Source organism: Centropristis striata, chromosome 14 (genome assembly GCF_030273125.1).
Source record: "Centropristis striata isolate RG_2023a ecotype Rhode Island chromosome 14, C.striata_1.0, whole genome shotgun sequence".
Lineage (NCBI taxonomy): Eukaryota > Metazoa > Chordata > Actinopteri > Perciformes > Serranidae > Centropristis > Centropristis striata.
This window is the reverse complement of record NC_081530.1, coordinates 32,076,413-32,096,716: the sequence shown is the minus strand read 5'-3', so window position 1 is coordinate 32,096,716 and position 20,304 is coordinate 32,076,413. Positions and strand designations below refer to the sequence as shown.

The 20,304-nt window shown below is 36.8% G+C and overlaps 1 protein-coding gene across 1 annotated transcript in view; it reads right to left on the bottom strand.

Annotated features, from left to right (window-relative positions):
* Nucleotides 1-268: 268 nt before the first annotated feature.
* LOC131984376 (collagen alpha-1(XIV) chain-like) overlaps nt 269-20,304 on the bottom strand; it is a 121,419-nt gene continuing 101,383 nt past the window's right edge. Inside the window, exons 19-27 of the mRNA XM_059349221.1 lie at nt 19,516-19,569; nt 19,140-19,193; nt 18,913-18,984; nt 15,436-15,471; nt 12,845-12,911; nt 11,537-11,725; nt 10,277-10,354; nt 9,997-10,152; nt 269-2,916 (exon numbers count right to left, since the gene is read on the bottom strand). Of these exons, the coding sequence (XP_059205204.1) occupies nt 2,639-2,916; nt 9,997-10,152; nt 10,277-10,354; nt 11,537-11,725; nt 12,845-12,911; nt 15,436-15,471; nt 18,913-18,984; nt 19,140-19,193; nt 19,516-19,569 (984 nt within the window). The 3' untranslated portion in view covers nt 269-2,638. The remainder of the gene's footprint in view (nt 2,917-9,996; nt 10,153-10,276; nt 10,355-11,536; nt 11,726-12,844; nt 12,912-15,435; nt 15,472-18,912; nt 18,985-19,139; nt 19,194-19,515; nt 19,570-20,304) is intronic.

Here is a 20,304-nt window from a genome sequence, read left to right as displayed (position 1 = left end):
TTATATGTCAACAGTAGGAGACTAAACGTATGATACATCACAGGATAAATGGGAAACTAAAACATGCAAAAACTTGTACATAAATAATTTTTGGTGGTGGAGATGGAAACGACCTGGCTGCAGAGTTCAGGAGCCTTTAGAGGAGAAAACATGAAGACGTTTCAGGAGCTTCTGCAGATCAGATACAATCACTTCCTGTGAGTGTTTTAGGTTTGTTCCGTTTGTTTATTGTTGGTTAGTGGAGAGAAAATCCTTATATATATATATATATATATATATATATATATAATATACCAAAACAACCAGATCCTGTAAGTCGTCCAAACCTACGACCCCAGAGTTTGTTCCTACGGTCTTTTCAAAACAAGAGCCTTTACTGGCTGCAGGAGATCAACACGACGGGTCGACGGGTTTTATTTGTCAGATGTTTGTTTATCAGCAGGTCTGCTCCACCTGCTGGCAGGCCAGTAGGTTGTTATCAGAGCTACATTAATATGCAACAGGATCTCCAACATAAAGCAGTGTTTTCCAACCCTTTTTTTGAGCCACAGCACATATTTGAATCTGACTAGTCTAATTATAGAGACAAAGAGCCTCTAGAGGGTCTAAATAGTCTAAATATAGAGACAAAGAGCCTCTAGAGGGTCTGAATAGTCTAAATATAGAGACAAAGAGTCTCTAGAGGGTCTGAATAGTCTAAATATAGAGACAAAGAGCCTCTAGAGGGTCTGAATAGTCTAAAAATAGAGACAAAGAGCCTCTAGAGGGTCTGAATAGTCTAAATATAGAGACAAAGAGCCTCTAGAGGGTCTGAATAGTCTAAATATAGAGACAAAGAGCCTCTAGAGGGTCTGAATAGTCTAAATATAGAGACAAAGAGTCTCTAGAGGGTCTGAACAGTCTCAATATAGAGACAAAGAGTCTCTAGAGGGTCTGAATAATCTAAATATAGAGACAAAGAGTCTCTAGAGGGTCTAAATAGTCTAAATATAGAGACAAAGAGCCTCTAGAGGGTCTGAATAGTCTAAATATAGAGACAAAGAGCCTCTAGAGGGTCTAAATAGTCTAAATATAGAGACAAAGAGCCTCTAGAGGGTCTGAATAGTCTAAATATAGAGACAAAGAGTCTCTAGAGGGTCTGAACAGTCTCAATATAGAGACAAAGAGTCTCTAGAGGGTCTAAATAGTCTAAATATAGAGACAAAGAGCCTCTAGAGGGTCTGAATAGTCTAAATATAGAGACAAAGAGTCTCTAGAGGGTCTGAACAGTCTCAATATAGAGACAAAGAGTCTCTAGAGGGTCTGAATAATCTAAATATAGAGACAAAGAGTCTCTAGAGGGTCTAAATAGTCTAAATATAGAGACAAAGAGCCTCTAGAGGGTCTGAATAGTCTAAATATAGAGACAAAGAGCCTCTAGAGGGTCTAAATAGTCTAAATATAGAGACAAAGAGCCTCTAGAGGGTCTGAATAGTCTAAATATAGAGACAAAGAGTCTCTAGAGGGTCTGAAAAGTCTCAATATAGAGACAAAGAGTCTCTAGAGGGTCTGAATAATCTAAATATAGAGACAAAGAGTCTCTAGAGGGTCTAAATAGTCTAAATATAGAGACAAAGAGCCTCTAGAGGGTCTGAATAGTCTAAATATAGAGACAAAGAGCCTCTAGAGGGTCTGAATAGTCTAAATATAGAGACAAAGAGCCTCTAGAGGGTCTGAATAGTCTAAATATAGAGACAAAGAGTCTCTAGAGGGTCTGAATAGTCTAAATATACAGACAAAGAGCCTCTAGAGGTTCTGAATAGTCTCAATATAGAGACAAATAGCCTCTAGAGGGTCTGAATAGTCTAAATATAGAGACAAATAGCCTCTAGAGGGTCTGAATAGTCTCAATATAGAGACAAAAAGCCTCTAGAGGGTCTGAATAGTCTAAATATAGAGACAATGTCGGTAAGTTGGCAACACTGTTGCTGCGTCGGCCTGTTGTCACATTAACTCTGCTACAAAAGTACCTATATGGAAACAGTGGCAGAGGGAAACTAACTAGTGGGCGGAGCCAAAACACTCAGCCGCTTTCGGTCAAAGTTGAAACTTTTGCACAAATAAGACAGTAATCTCACAGGAAGTGAATCTTCTGTCTGATCTGCAGACGCTGTACACACACACACACACACTACTGAAGGCTGATTACATTTTTAATTACTGAAGTATTAAATCAAAATCTTTTTATGTATCAGGAAGTTTGCTGAGACGTCCTGAAACTGAAAGGTTGAAATAAAGTAAAGAAATAAAGAAAGTGTAAATTCTTTGTTGTGTTGTTTGTATTTTTGCATTTTGAAATTTTCGATTGGGACGAATCGGAGGCACTTTAACCAACCAGGAGAGAAACGGACAGAAACTGTTCTCCGACCGGTCTGATGACGGAGAGACGAGCTGAAAGATGAACGCCGCTGAAGCTGAATCCATTTTAAACAACAAAAACAACAAACATGAACTTGTTTTAGCATAGCTGAGTTAAATCGTCCCGCCCTGACCCCTCTGACCCCCTCTGACCCCTCTACGTCCCTCTACGGTCCGTTAGAAATCCTCGACATCAGGCACTTGTTGATTAGTCCGTATCGGCTCCAAACCGCCCGATCGCTCATTTAATTAGTCCCGACAGCGTCTTCGCTCCTCTCTTTAGTCTCCTCTTGGGCTCCGCCTTCGCCTCCTCGCCGTCCACGCTGCGGGCGCTGCGGTGGGGGTCGCCGTGGTCGTAGGCGAGCGCCGGGTCGCCGGGCGCCACGGGCCGCGGGGCCGGGTAGTTGGGCTCGTAGTAGCGGTACGGGTCGTCCTCCTCCTCCTCGCCGTAGTTCTGGAAGACGTTGGACGGCAGTTGGACTGCGGGGACAGCGCCGCGGTCAGTGACATCCTCACCCTCTGAGACGCCAAACAACCCGCCAGAGACGCCGCCACCAGCACGCCATCACAACGCCCAAAACAAAGATGGCCGACACCCGCCACCGCCAGGAAGCAACGAGTTGGATTGACAGGGAGTGATTGGGTTAGTGGGACGGGACGGAGCGAGGGACATAGAGGGACATAGAGAGACATAGAGGGACACAGAGAGACATAGAGGGACACAGAGGGACATAGAGGGACACAGAGGGACATAGAGGGACACAGGGGGACATAGAGGGACACAGAGAGACATAGAGGGACACAGAGAGACATAGAGGGACACAGAGGGACATAGAGAGACATAGAGGGACACAGAGGGACATAGAGAGAGACAGAGGGGCATAGAGAGACAGAGGGACATAGAGGGGACATAGAGACAGAGGGACACAGAGGCAGAGGGACACAGAGACAGAGGGACATATAGAGACAGAGGGACATAGAGAGACACAGAGGGACATAGAGAGACATATAGAGAGACAGAGGGGCATAGAGGGGACATAGAGACAGAGGGACATAGAGGGACACAGAGACAGAGGGACATATAGAGACAGAGGGACACAGAGACAGAGGGACATAGAGAGAGACAGAGGGACATAGAGGGACATAGGGAGATATAGAGGGACATAGAGGGACACAGGGAGATATAGAGGGACATAGAGGGACACAGGGAGATATAGAGGGACATAGAGACAGAGGGACATAGAGACAGGGAGATATAGAGGGACATAGAGGGACAAGGGTTAGCAGCGTTAGAGAGAGCAAGAAACTTCAAATTGCAAATTAAAAGTTAAAATTAGCAAAAGGAATGTAGTTTAATGTGAGAATTTTTGTTTCACCAGGCAGTTATTACTATAATTATTATTATTAATATTATTATTATTATTAGACATGTTATCTATTAATTCACATTCAAATCGTCACAATTAAAGCTTTTGTTCAAGTGGTGTTTGACACATTAAAAGTATCTGGATACTTTGTGTGTGTGAGTGGTCGTGCAGGTTTGTTGGTGTGTTACAGGAGTTTTTATTGAGGGAGTGAAGGTTAAAACAGAGGCACCGGGTGTTCGTAATCTAGGAGAGAGAGTCAGAGAGGAGCGTCAGAGAGGAGCGTCAGAGAGGAGCGTCAGAGAGGAGCGTCAGGACAACGCTCCGCTAACCATCAGATAATCACATGAAAAGACCAAAACCACTGAATGTATCTACTTATACAAGTTCTGTTTTATCTTCTGTCTTTGTGTCATAAATAGCTGAGACCTGGTCCTGGATACATCACTGTCTTTAAGAGGCTCAGGAGGAAGTCGGTATCATATGAAACTAGAAGAAAAACTCAAGATATCAGAATGAAAATGGGCTCTATATGTACCCACGAGTCTCTTATTTACAGACATGCCCACTTTATGCTGATAACATGCAGTTTGAGACAAAAAACATTCAGTTTTTTTACAATTTATCATAAATGGGGTCTGAGTGTAAAGCTGAGACTCTTGTGGATTCAATGAGCCCAATTTTCTTCAATCTTTAAATCTTGTCTGAAATGGGGTGAAGTAAAACTCCAAAGTTGGGCTAAATTTTCACAAAGGAAAAGCAGACATGCCCACTTAAAGCTGGTTCTTTGCATTTAGTATAAATTTAGCTAAATGTGATATTTATTATGATATATTTCTTCATACTGGGGTTTCTAAACAGTCTATGAGCTGCATAAATCGGGAGAGACAACAAGACTAAACTCTGCTTTTCTCTGTTGCATATAACACAGTTTTTAGACGTGACATGCCCACTTTATGCACTTTATCAGATGCTGTTTGGGGCAGAACCCATGCAGTGTTTCTATGTGATCTTGTGATTGTGTGTGATCCTGTCAACCAACTCTGGTTTTTATTCTAGTCATTTTGTGTCTATTTTTAGTCATTTTGTGTCTTCTGTGTTTTTTTGGTCATCTTGTGTCCTCATTTGTTTCTTTTTTGATGATTTTGTGTCTTTTTTAGTCATTTTGTGTCTTTTTTTAGTCATTTTCTGTCTTTTTGAGTCTTTTTTTGGTCATTTTGTGTCTTTTTTTAGTCATTTTCTGTCTTTTTTTGTCATTTTGTGTCTTCTTTAGTCCTTTAGTCCAACATAACATGTGATTTAGAATCTTGTTTTTTAACTTTCAAAACACTACCATGCTCATAAAGCAGTTTACAGCCAGAACTTTAGAGGTAAATTTACAGTAGGGCTCCACGCTGCTTTGTTTTCTAGTCTGGATGTCATCAAGAAGTCACATTTTGTTGCTTTTGGTCTTTTCATGGGATTTATTTACAAGAAGGAAAACATAGAATAGCTCCTGCTTTACCTTCTGGCTTCAATGTGGTGGCTAATCTTTAAACAAATGATTGCAATTATAATATAAAAGTTCCAGGGACGAGAAAAGCCTGAAAAATAACAAGCACCAGACTTTCTTTTTTTTTCCTGTTTTCTAACATATTTTCCATATTGTTTTTTTCATTTTTTATGTAATTAGATTAATTTCTATCCCTTTAAACCACTTTCTAACTGTCTTATCTGTTACTTGATACTATGAAACATGTATTATTATATCGTGTGTTTACAGAGAGAAGCAGGCTGAAGCTGTCAGCTGATGCAGTGACATCACTTCCATCACCTGCAGCAGGTAAAAACACACTGATGTCACTGAAACACTGTGAGGAGACAGAGACAGGCAGCAGGGACAGACAGGCAGACAGACAGACAGGCAGACAGACAGACAGACAGACAGACAGACAGGCAGAGGGATGATTACAACATGCAGACGTGACTCTCATGACCTTTAACCTCAGCACACATCAAGGGTTAACAGTCATGCATCAAACAGGTGAAGACGACTCATGGTGGCTTTTCTTTAGCTTTAAAACTGACAGAATTCATCACATCAGAGTATTTATAGATATTTGTATGTACACTGTAAATAAAATAAGAAAATCCAGAAATGTACTGGGTTATTTTTTCTTATTTTATATAATTTATCTTTTTATTTTTCAACAATTTCCAAAGTGCAATGCCACAAAAAATGAATTACTTTTATTAGAAATATTAGCCATAAAATGGACGCTGAAATATGTAAATTAATATAATTAAATAATATTACAAAAATAATTAAAAATATTATTTAATGTAATTAAATATTACAAAATAATATAAAGGAATAAAAAAAGAAGATACATATTATTTAATATAATCCAATAATATTAAAAAATATAAATTATTTGTATTATTCAATTGTAATAAAGCATATTATTTGTAAATGTATATGTAAAAAATACAAGAAATACAAATCATATTGCTGAAAGCAAAATTGAGGCAATTTTCTGTTTGTTTTTTACATTAAAATTTTACATAAAAATAAAGCTTAAAAAGGTGATTAAAGGTGGCTAACACTGTTGTATTACAATAAAAAAAATGTCATTATTCTACAGATATACATTTTTAAATACAGATATTTATTATATATTATCTGTTAATATAATTAAATATTTAAAAATAATATAAATGAATAAAAAAAGAAGATACATATTATTTAATATAATCCAATAATATTAAAAAATATAAATTATTTGTATTATTCAATTGCTTATTGGTCTTGAATGATAAATTACAGCATATTATATGTAAAAAATACAATAAATACAAATCATATTGCTGAAAGCAAAATTGAGGCAATTTTCTGTTTTGTTTTTTTACATTAAAACTTTAAATTGTATGTACAAATAAAGCTTAAAAAGGTGATTAAAAGTGGCTAACACTTACTGTTGTATTAAAATAAAAAATAAAAAATGTCGTTATTCTACAGATATATATTTCTAAATACAGATATTTACTGTATATTATCTGTTAATATAGTTAAATATTAAAAAACAATATAAATGAATAAAAAAGAAGATATATATTATTTAATATAATCCAATAATATTAAAAATATAAATTATTTGTATTATTCAATTATTAGTGGTCTTGAATGATAAATTACAGCGTATTATATGTTAAAAAAAAAAACAATAAATAAAATTATAATGCTGAACGCAAAATTGAGGGAATTTTCTATTGGTTTTTTTTTTACATTAAAACTTTAAATTTTATGTAAAAATAAAGCTTAAAAGGTGATTAAAAGTGGCTAACACTTACTGTTGCATTAGAATAAAAAAATAAAAAATGTCGTTATTCTACAGATATATATTTTTAAATACAGATATTTATCTGTATTTTCACAAAAAAATATCTGTAATAAACATGTTTTTTTTTACAGTGTAGTTGTTTAACTATAATTCTCTTTGTGCATTTTCCAATTAAAGACTGAAAAAGTTTGTTTAATAGTGATAAAATGTGTTAAAGAAAACCCTCCATGCAACGTCTTCACTCTGTAAACAGAAAACTGATGTGACAGTAAAATCTCAGTCGCGACGAGTTCAGGTGCAGAATTCAGAGTGATTCGGTTTCCATGGTTACAGTTTCACCGTGCAGCTTAAAGTTTAAAGGTCAGGTTCACCCAGCTCACAACAAACACGTTTTCTCACTTTCAGCATTCGTTTCATCTTTATCTTTTTAGTGATTTGGGTGAAGTGAAACAAGCTCAACGTATCAAAAGATTGTTAAAAATTGTGTGAATTTTTCCTGCATTTCAGACATGCGACCTGAACACACGAGCAGAATTCTGCATCCTGACAGAGTTCGTATTTCAAGGTGTTTAAAGTTTCACCTTCAAATACAAAGACGGGAGAATTCACAGACGGATCGTGACGCTTTAGCAGCTGATAAACCTGCACAAATCATTTAAAGAGTCTACAAACAGAGCAGACAGAATCTCTGACTCCTGTAGAGTCTGCAGGGATTTAAATTAGTTCATATTCAAACATTTACTGCAAAAACAGCATCTTTCTGTACAAATAACAGACTATTTATAACATTTCAACAGCTTATTAGTTGATGTTTTACCAGTCGACTGTTTGTTTTTGTCTGCAGATGTTTGACAGATTATATTTTATGTGACAAATCACAAACATATCTACATATTCTAAACACTGAAACTCTGATATACAAGTGTACAACTATATATATATATATATATATATATATATATATATATATACAGTCAGAGAAAAATGATTAGACCACATTGTTTTCTTCAGTTTCTTGTTTTCATTTTAATGTCTGGTACAACTAAAGGTACATTTGTTTGGAGAAATATAATGATAACAACACAAATATCTGATAAGAGTTTAATTTTATTCTTCTGTCTGCTACTAAAGGCAATTTTATTTGTAAAATTACATTTATAATTTGCTGAATATCTCCTGATTTGGACAGTGTTTGCATGTGATGCACACTTGAGCGGCCACGATGCGTCCTTTGTGAATTCTCAGAGTGGGATAACCTCGTCGACATGCACAGCGTTTAACTCTCCGGCAGCTTTTCAGCGCCTGATAAAGGAGCCGACTGAATTAAACGTTTCACTCGGCGGCCTTCAGTCCAAAAGACATTCTCGGCAGTGAAAAAAGCTTTTCATGCTCGGTTACACAGTTCAAACGAGCTGACGGCTGTTAGAGGAACATCTTGTCAGGATGAGACAATCACAGCAAAATGTGGAATTTATCATCTTTTAGGAAAGAAAGAAATCTCACTTTTTTTTCTCTCTGTGGCTGTGATTAAGACTGGATATTATAACGGTAGTTAAAGCGAGACACTACAGAGAAACATGCTTTCTTTTCATGTACTGGTACATTTTGAGGTTTTTCCTTCATGTCTTCATCCAGAATAGTGGGAGGAAAACATCCAAAACAAACATTTTGGTGTGTATTTTACTATATTTTGGTGATTTCTCCTAAATTCCACGAGCAAAAAGCTCCACTTTCAGTATAAAATCAGTATTTTCTGATTTATGAAATAATAAAATGAGATGTTCTTCTGTAAAAAAACCAGATCATCTAATATCTCAACAAACATAAAATCATTTTTAACATTTAATAACATTTTCTTTACCCAATATTCAGATTTAAGTCCTGGAAATATATGCAAATGAGCAAATATATTTAATAAGTTAACGCCTCATTTGCATATCTATTTTATTTATTTATTGGTTTTGTTTGACAGGGACCATGCATAGAATAGCTTCTATACCAGGGTTAGCTAAATAGCTAATTTTCACCTGTAGTCCCTGGGCAGGATAATATCTAAACATAACATTTCAGAAAACTTGTAATGCAAAAAAAATATTATGTCTTCATCCAGAACAGTGGGAAGAAAACATCCAAAACAAACATTTGGGTGTATATTTTAGTATATTTTGGTGATTTCTCCTAAATTCCGCCAGTGAAAGCTCCACTCTCCTGCACAATATTATGTGTTTTACATGATTTATACAAATTACAATCAATATTTTGTCTTCTAATAGTCATTTCCATTAAGAAGGTATAGAAACCTTTAAAGGCCGTTTTCTCCAAATGAGTTTTTTCTCATAAATCTCAAGTTCAGCTCCACTTACAGACACCAAACTGACCAGTATTATTCCTAAATATATTCAATCATTCATACTCTAATTTATAGAACATTTTGTTACTAAAAACATGATGAAATGTTTTTTTTTAATGGCTTTTGACAGTTTTTTCTGATTTATGAAATAATAAAATGAGATGTTCTTCTGTAAAAAAAAACCCCAGATCATCTAATATCTCAAAAAAATAAAATAATTTTTAACTTTTAATAAAATTTTCCTTACCCAATATTCAGATTTAAGTCCTGGAAATATATGCAAATTAGCGCATATTTAATGAGTTAACGCCTCATCTGCATATCTAAACATAACATTTCAGAAAACTTGTAATGCAAATAAATATTGTCTTAATGTAAACAACAAACTGGGGAAGTTTCATGGTGATATCTATAAGTTAAAAAAATGACCCTATTCACCTGTAGTGTCTCAGCTTTAACTGTCGAATGTTAAAAACGATGAATATTAAATTATTTTTGTTGAAACTAGCTGCCAGTCTAGTCTCATAATGTGTGTTTTTATACATGTTCCTGGTAGCCTACGTACCGCCCACGTTGTAGCCCACGCAGGAGTTCTGGTCGCAGTATCCTGGGGGCCCCGCGGAGCCGACGGGTCCAGGGACCCCGGGCCGACCAGGGGGTCCGGGGTTCCCAGGTCGCCCTGAGGATCCCTGGCTGCCCGGCCTGCCCTGCCCCTGGGGACCTGAGGAGAGAGAGAGGAGGGTATAAGAACCATCAGGAGGAGCAGAGAGAGACCTGCTGCTGCGTTCAGGTGCAGGTGGGTTTAATTATTATATTAATTAATAATTATTATAGGTTTAACGTACCGGGGGGTCCTGCAGGTCCTCGGGGGCCCTGGACTCCAACGCCTGGAGAGCCTTTCTCGCCCTTTTCTCCATTTTGACCTGAAAGAGACATAAAACAGCGCTGTGACATGTTGGTACAGTATATAGACCACTTCATGTTTAACCCCGACAAGACGTTTCTTAGTGTTTTTTACTTTTTTTACATTTTCCTCCCTGTTTCCTTTTATTTCACTGCATTTTATAAAATCTCAAAAAATCTATGAGTCCTGCAGCTCTGTGGAATCAGCACAATCATTGCTAGAAGTGGAGCAACTTAAACATGTCTTTGTGCAGAAAAACTCAGTTAGAATGAAAGAAAGAGAAAAAAAATGCAAGTTGAATTTCTGGGATAAATTATTTTTAAAATTTCGGAATAAAATAGGATTTATATACAGTATAAACACTTTTCCCAAAAGTGGCCTGAATGTTGTAAAACCAGTTTTTTGTTAAGTATTGTCATTTTTCCAGCCTCTCCTGTCCTCTCCACTCGGCTCTGTATAAACAGATTTTAAGTGAATATTTGTCACATGAGCAACAGAATTTCGAGGGAGGAAAAGGACATAAAATTACCAAAAAATTCCATAAAAAACAACATAAACTACCAAAATAGACACAAAACTTAAAAAATTACCCCAAAAAAGATACAAAACGGCCAAAAAAAGACGTAAAATTATAAAAAAAGACACAAAATGATAAAAAACCCATAAAATTACCAAATAAGTCCACATATTGTACATATTGAAGTATTGTCATGTTTCCAGCTTCTCCTCTCCTGTCCTCTCCTCTCTGCTCTGTGTAAACAGCCTCTCCTGTCCTCTCCTCTCTGCTCTGTGTAAACAGCCTCTCCTGTCCTCTCCTCTCTGCTCTGTGTAAACAGCCTCTCCTGTCCTCTCCTCTCTGCTCTGTGTAAACAGCCTCTCCTGTCCTCTCCTCTCTGCTCTGTGTAAACAGCCTCTCCTCTCTACATTTTAACACAAGTTTTGGTCACTTTTTATAACGGAAACTCTTGTAACTTGATGATGCGTTCAAGGACCGTCGGAAAGTTCAAATTCTTTGGATAATGCCTGTTTTTACATTTCTTTCTTCAATAAACTGTGATTTTTTTTGGCAATTACTTAAAGAAAACACACTCTTAAACTCTAGATGCATAAAGTTTTGTGTTCTGAGGATCTACGTTTGTGTTATTTCTATTTGTTTCTACAGTTTTTAAAGTCCGTCCGTCCGTCAGGTTGGTCCCGTTACCTCTTTCTCCCGGCTGTCCGTTCTGTCCGTTCTGTCCTGGGAAGCCCGGTCTTCCCGGAGGTCCCTGTTCTCCCTGTGTTCCCGGGTTTCCCTGCCTGCCCGGCTCTCCGGGGGGTCCCGGCATGGTGCGGATGGACACCGGCGGGCTGGGCACGTGGTTCAGGATGGAGTTGTAGCGCGCCATGTGGCCTAGAAACAGGAAGTTTAGCGGGTTTTTGTGTGTTTTTTTGTGCATTCAAAATGTTGATCCAGTAAGACAAAGTGAATAAATAATGATCAGGTCATAAAGGTGAAGCTGTGGTTAAAGAAATGGTACCAACGGCATGAGATTACAGTCCATTTATGAGATACAAGGCCATCATTTTGAGATTAAAAAAATTGAAATTATGAGATAAAAAAGTTGAAATTATGAAATAAAAAGTTGAAATCATAAGATAGTCATAATTATCAGATAAAAAGTCACAATTATGAGATATAAAGTTGAAACTATGAGATAAAAAAGTCATAATTACGAGATAAAAAATTGAAATTATGAGATAAAAAGTTGAAATTATGAGATAAAAAATTGAAATTATGAGATTAAAAATTGAAATTATGAGATAAAAAGTTGAAATCATAAGATAAAAAGTCAATTATGAAACAAAAAGCCATAATTACGAGATAAAAAGTCAAAATTATGAGATAAAAAGTTGAAATTATGAGATATAAAGTTGAAACTATAAGATAAAAAAAGTCATAATTACGAGATAAAAAATTGAAATTATGAGATAAAAAATGTTGAAATAAAAAGTTGAAATCATAAGATAAAAAGTTGAAATTATGAGATAAAAAAGTCATAGTTATCAGATAAAAAGTCAAAATTATGAGATAAAAAAGTTGAAATTATGAAATAAAAAGTTGAAATCATAAGATACAGTCATAATTATCAGATAAAAAGTCATAATTATGAGATATAAAGTTGAAACTATGAGATAAAAAAGTAATAATTACGAGATAAAAAGTTGAAATTATGAGATAAAAAGTTGAAATTATGAGATGAAAAGTCGAAATCATAAGATGAAAAGTCATAATTTTGGGATAAAAAGTCATCATAAGATGGACATACTTATCAGAGGACAACATTTCCATATTAAACATACTTTTTAGAATTGGTCTTTTGTAATATAAATAGTTTTTTTTTTTTGTGATACTGAATTTTAGGTCTTCATTAAATGTAAGCCATAATCATAATCATGATCTAACCTGAATCTTTAAACCAAGTCTCAGCCCTGAAGCATAGAAATACATAAAATAAAGTTGTTGACTCACTCTGGATGAGCTGCTCACAGACCTGCCTGGCGATGGCCTGAACTGATGCAGCAGACTGAAGGTCGCCCTGCAGAAACACCAGCAGAACTCATGTTAACATCTCAATCATCTACACACTCACCTTCTGGACTGTTTACATGGTTGGTTTGACTGCTGAGGTGTCCTAAAGTATCATTTTAAACAGAAAACTAACACATTGTTAAAGTTCAGCTCTGTGCCGTCGATTAAAGATGAACGTTCAGAAACTGTGAGCTGTTTCTTTCTGAAGTGTTTCTTTTTATGAGTTTGGTTGCTGAGCTGCTGCATCAACGTCCACCATGTTGTTTTCCAGCTGTGATTCTTCCTGAGAGCTGTAGCTGCTGTTGTGACCACAGCGTCCATCACCACACACTAAAGCTCCGTCGGTTTGTTATCACACATCAGTGAGACTCTGAGCCTCCACCAGGTGAGCTCTGACTGACTAAAGCTCATTCAGAGGAACAAAACAACAAGTCATTCTCCTCCAGCTGCTGCACACATCTGGATCCATTTAAATTCAGCCTTGGCAGGGAAATAAAAAGCTTCTGAGGCTACGTTCACACGAGGACGGTCTGAACAGAAGACGCAAAAGTGGCGTCGCGTCTTCACTTTTTATTTCTGGTTTAGACGAGCGTTTTCAGGAGGAAATCTGCTGCATACGGTGACCCTAAACTGTGTGGAATTGGATTGTATGCAGCCAGGCGGCATCACTTAAAGCCATAAGAGCATCTTTGGGCATGCAGAAGTTTTCACGCCACACATTTTCATCAGCTACTCCTTCCACAAAGTTCTCCACCATCACTAGATCTCCCAGGTCTCGTTCACAGCCGTCTGGCTGTTTTTGGTCAATTTGCATCTTCTTTTGGTCATTTTGCGTCTTTATATGGTCAATTTGTGTCTTTTTTTGGTTATTTTGCGTCTTTTTGTGGTCAATTTATGTCTTTGGCCATTTTGTGTCTTTTTTTGTCATTTTGTGTCTTTTTTGATCATTTAGTGTCTTTTTTTGGTTATTTTGCGTCTTTTTGTGGTCAATTTGTGTCTTTTTTTGGTTATTTTGCATCTGGCTGTTTTGGTCATTTTGCATCTTTTTTGGTCATTTTGTGTCTTTTTTTTGTCATTTTATGTCTTTTTTTGATCATTTAGTGTCTTTTTTTGTCATTTTGTGTCTTTTTTGATCATTTAGTGTCTTTTTTTGGTCATTTTGCGTCTTTTTGTGGTCAATTTATGTCTTTGGCCATTTTGTGTCTTTTTTTTGTCATTTTGTGTCTTTTTTGGTTATTTTGTGTCATTTCTTTTGGTTATTTTGCATCTTTTTTGGTCAACTTGTGTCTTATTTTTGTCCATCAGCTACTCCTTCCACAAAGTTCTCCACCATCACTAGATCTCCCAGGTCTCGTTCACAGCCGTCTGGCTCCTCCCACCAATCGCTGCATCCAGAATGTGATGGAGGTAATTCCAGATCCTTCTCTGTTCACTAATACTATCTGTACATATCCTGGACATTTGGTGGAAAGACTCCTGTAAGTTTATTAGAGCTGCCAGAGCAGCTTGAAGGTCCCACCATGGAAATAATCCCACGTTTCTTTATTTTCCTGTACTGGAGCATGTATGTGACGTAAAGGCGTAAATGGCGTCTTTAAGCCCCTAAAAATGCCGTCACCATCTAAACGAAAGGCACTTCTGATAAAATATGTCGTGTAAACGGGGCCTGAATCAACTTCCTGATGATAAAACCTGTGGATGCTGCTGGTGGAGCTGCACAAACAGCAGCTTCAGGTCGACGTTAGTACTTTTATATTCATCAGTCAGTCATTTGGTCTATAACATGTTAGAAAATAGTGAAACATGTCCGAGGTGATGTCTTTAAATATCTTGTTGTTTAAGTCAAACATGAAATGAAAAAAAATAGCAAATCTCTAATTAAATTAAAAAAGCTGCAGATTACTTTTTTATTTCTCTCTTTAGTCGACTAATCATTTCAGCTTTTTACATAGTCATGGAAAAATGATTAGATCATTGTTTTTTTTCTAATTTCTTGTTCATTTTAATGCCTGGTACAACTATAATGATAACAACAGAAATAGCTGATAAGAGTTTAATTTAAGAGCTGATATCTGGACATTTAACATGGTTTTATTGATAATGACCAAAATCTACAGATGCAAAACTGGTTATGCATCTGATAATAAACTTTTGTCATAGATGAGGTTGATATTCTGGGTTAAAGCTACAAGACAACAGTCCACTAGTGAGTGAGTAGAGTCATTTATGATATCTAGACATTTCCATGATTTTCTTGATAACAACCAAAATAATATTTAAGAAAACCATGTTAAATGTCCAGATATCAGCTCTTAAATTCAACTCTTATCAGCTATTTCTGTTGTTATCATTATATTTGTCCAAACAAATGTACCTTTAGTTGTACCAGACATTAAAATGAACAAGAAATTAGGAAAAAACAAAGGTCTAATAATGTTTTCTATGACTGTATGTATGGAGGTTTGTGCGGTTTAATAAGAGAATCAGTCTTTGATGTTTGGAAGATGTTCATCCCGACTAAAGCCACTTACCCGTTCTCCTTTCTCCCCCTTGCCTCCAGCAGGACCCTGCAACAGAGAACAACAGTGAGAAGAGGAAGATTCAACACTTGAAGGTTTAACTGCTCACACCTCTTCACCTCTGACCCAAAAACACACAAACCCTCCAACAAATCCTCCAAATAACGCTGGTTAATTTCCTTTTCTACCTCGATGATGAAGGAAATGTGGCTTTAAATGTGGCACCACTGTTTGCATGTAAGACCGACCATAATTCCCCAAAATACTACATTTTCTTTTATACGTATTCATTGACTAGAAGCTAACCTTTTGGGACGGAGCAGGCTATTCTAGAAGAAAACAAAAGCACTGATTCTGACTGGGATCGAGACGTAAGCGACGCATATTTATGTTCTATTTCACAATCCAGACTGACTCTGTCTCACCTGCACAGACAGCTGTTTAAAATCACACAACAAACAAACAAACAAACAAACAAGAGAGAAGACGTATAAAAAGAGACACAAAATTACCAAAAAAAGACATAAAATTACCAAAAGAGACACAAAATGATAAAAAAAGACAAAAAATTACCAAAAGAGACATAAAATTACCAACAAAAAACACAGAGACACAAAATGAGCAAAAAAGACATACAATGACAAAAAATACATTAAAATGACAAAAAAGACAGAAAATTACAAAAAGAGACACAAAATTACCAAAATAAGACACTAAGTTACCATAAAAACACACAAAATGATCAAAATAGACAAAAAATTACCAAAAGAGACACAAAATTACTGACAAAAAGCACACGAGAGACATAAAATGAGCAAAAAAAAATTCACAAAATGACAGAAAATACATCAAAATGACAAAAAAGACTTAAAATGGATAGAAACTGACACAAAATTACCAAAAGAGACGAAAGTATATGAGTATATAAAAGTATATGTCACTTACAGTAGTCACATCGTCCTCCTGACTACTTCACTTCCACCATTTACATCATTTATTTACTGTTTAAACTGTCTTTTAGAGTCTAACCAGGAACTGTTTGGCCCTAAACCTTAGAAACCTTAAAAGTGAACCTTAGAAGTGCTGACGGAGCACAAATTTAACCAAACTGCAGCTTCTTCTTTTTTTTTTTTTTACATGTATGTATAATGATGTTTGTGTTATAATATGTTGTTATTTGTCTGATGTCTCATTGGACGCTGCTCTTCCTTCGCTCCTCAGTTAGAAACTCGACAAGTGTGACGTCGTTCAGAAGAACTTTTAAGAAGAAAATTGTTGGATAAACAGACTTTTTCCATCTAAAATCAGCCGTTAGCACATTAAGAGCTCTGACTGAAGACTCTTTTGACTTCCATTGAAGGCAATGAGAAACCTGATTCCTTCATCAGACAGAATCAGAGCTTGTAAAACACAACAGATGGTAAAAAATAAGAGTCTTTTATCCTGACAAACGAAGCATTTGAGCCATTAAAAAAACAAACTGTTTTTTTTTTTTTTGCTGCGGTAAGTTGGCATTAGGACCTGAAAGTGACAATAGTGTGGTAATTAGATAAGCCGAGCTCTCTGCAGACGCCCACGCTCCTCTAATTACATGCTTGACAACATTGTTTTTTTCCTCTGCCATATAAAGTAATTTGTCAGCAGTTTGTTTCACCTCCCACAGAATCTCATTTGGTCTTTGGCGGCGCAGCGGAAATGTGATTTACTGTCTGTGAACATTTCATTTAATCAGGAACAAATGCCAGAGAGAAAGAGGTCGAATACAAATCTCACACAGCAGCAGAACACACTGAACCAGGTGGAAACACACTGAAGGTAGAGAATTAACCAGAGAAGAAGAAGAGCTGAGGATGAGGAGGAGGAGGAGTTAGAGCAGTGAATCTACAGGATCTTTAATCTGAACCTGTTTAACTCTGATATAAATAATACCTCACATGTTTTAACTGTGTGACCAGATTTACAGTTTCTGTCATCTTATATATATATTAGGGCCGGGACTCGATTAAAAAAATTAATCTAATTAATTAGAGGCTTTGTAATTAATTAATCGAAATTAATCGCATTTTAATCGCATTTAAATATTTGACCTGAGAACAGTGAGAATTATTTTTTTTCACATGGATTTCTAGTATACCATTGAATAATGACTGAATATATAAGCTTAAGCAACAAAAATATTGTTTATTTTTGTTCAAGTCCAACAGTCCAGTGACATTTTTGCCATTAAGTGTAGCAATAGCATATTTATAAATATAGTACATTTCATAAATGCAGGTAGCCTATAGGTAGGTAGACCTTCTGTAAACTAGAATACTTGGTTTTTGAAGTAAAACACAATACTTTCATGTACATTCAGAGACTATTAGAAAACATCTCTCTGTTGCTTCAGAGGCCATAACAGACCTTGTTGATTTACCAACAGCTGGTTTAAAAAAATCTAATTCATTTCAGTCCAACTCTCTCAATAACCTTGGCCAAAACAATAAAGAGTTCAACATAAAGAGCCAGTTGCACCAACAACATAATACGTAGTTCAACATAAAGTGTTCCATTTAAAATAAAATTTTAAAAAAGTGCCAGTGATTGACCTCAATCCCTTCTATTCATCCATGTTCACTGTGGTTTGTTGTTGTCTCAATTCATCAACACTAGTTGGTGCTCCAGTATAATCGGTCCTCCTGAAACTCATCCAGTGAGAAACGTTCCGCGGTGCAAAAATAAGTGTGATTAAAATGCGTCAATTTTTTGAACGCGTTCATTTTTGTGTAATTAATTAATCTTAATTAACGCGTTAAAGTCCCGGCCCTAATAAATATATTAATCAGCCTCACATCATGGAGAAGCTAACACACACACACACACACACACACACACACACACACACACACTCTTGTACTTCTATCTTTGTGAGGACCCTCATTGGAACAGTGAATTCCCTTGCAAGGTTATAATATTTTTGTTTTTTTAATTAGTTTTAGTTTTAATTTTGTTCTGGATTTTTGTTTTCAAATTCATTTAGTTTTAGTTAGTTTTTAGAGTCAGTTTTCTAGTTATAGTTTAGTTTTTTTTTTTTTTTTAAACGCTTTAGTTTGAGTTTAGTTTTTATTAGTTGTAGTTTTTTGTAATGGGGTATTTGTTGGGTGGGAGATTAAAAGAGGTCACAGTAAATTTTGCCTTTATTTCCTTTGTCTGATCCATCTTCATTATGTATGAAAAAAGTTGACAAAGACGAAAACGAAGGACATTTTCACTATAATTGTAGTTAGTTTTGTAACCACACTATACAGTTTCAGTTAATTATCATTATCATGTAACCTTTAACCCTTAAAACAAAGTCTGAAATCTAAAAAAAGCCTTTAAAGAAGTGAGGACCGGCCGAAATGTCCTCACTTTGCTAAAATGTCCTCACTCTGTTGGTTAGAAACGTGTTCTGGTCCTCACTATGTAGGAAGTACAAGAACACACACACACACACACACACACACTCACCGGTGGTCCCAGTTCTCCCTGTTTTCCTGGAGGGCCCGTGGTGCCCGGGGACCCCGGGGCCCCTGGAGTCCCCTGAGGAGACACACACAGATTTAAGGAGGAAGAATCAGAATTTATGAGCTGAGATTGTGAAGAATTTAAGGTTTATATGAAAGAAACTCAGAACAAAGAGAACAAAGTGAAACACGGAGAACATAAACAGGAAGTGAACATTGATGATGACGTACGATGGTTCCTGTGGGCCCCTGGCGGCCCGGGGGCCCGTCTTTGCCCGGCAGTCCCTGAGGAACAGAAACACATGTGTGTGATGGTGTTCGTGCACTTAAAGGATTTTGGTAACACATTTTAAACTGTGATAATTATAATAACTAGAGGGAGAAAATGTAGCCTGGCAGGATAATAACAACCTGGATATGAGCAGTTTGTTTACTTAACAAGTCAGCAACATATTAGCCAACATTTATAAAACTTATGGAGGATATCTACATATTGTTTTCACATGCATGTGTGAATATATTGTGAAGAAGCAAAGGTTCATTATTATCAGCAGCTGTAGTAGTGATAGAGATATTAGTATTAACAGTAATAATGTGATTGACTCACTCGGGCTCCTGCAGGTCCTTCTCTACCTGGAGCTCCAGCTCTGCCCGCCAAGCCCTGAAACACCAGCAGGAGGGAACAGGTCACTGCAGGTCACTGCAAGTCACTGCAGGTCACTGCAGGTCACTTCAGGTCACTGCAAGTCACTGCAGGTCACTTCAGGTCACTGTAAGTCACTGCAAGTCACTGCAGGTCACTGCAGGTCACTACAGATCACTGCAGGTCACTACAGGTCACTGCAAGTCACTTCAGGTCACTGTAAGTTACTGCAAGACACTGCAGGTCACTGCAGGTCACTACAGATCACTGCAGGTCACTACAGGTCACTGCAGGTCACTTCAGGTCACTGTAAGTCACTGCAAGTCACTGCAGGTCACTTCAGGTCACTGTAAGTTACTGCAAGTCACTGCAGGTCACTGCAGGTCACTACAGATCACTGCAGGTCACTACAGGTCACTGCAAGTCACTACAGGTCACTGCAGGTCACTGCAAGTCACTGCAGGTCACTGCAGGTCACTACAGGTCACTGCAGGTCACTACAGATCACTGCAAGTCACCACAAGTCATACAAGTCACTGTAAGTCACTGCAAGTCACCACAAGTCATACAAGTCACTGTAAGTCACTGCAAGTCACCACAAGTCACTGTAAGTCACCACAAGTCAGTGCACGTTACTGCAGGTCACTACAAGTCACTGTAACTCACTGCGTATTACTGCAGGTCACAGCACATTACTGCAGGTCAAGTCACTGCAGGTCACAACAAGTCACTGCACATTACTGCAGGTCACTG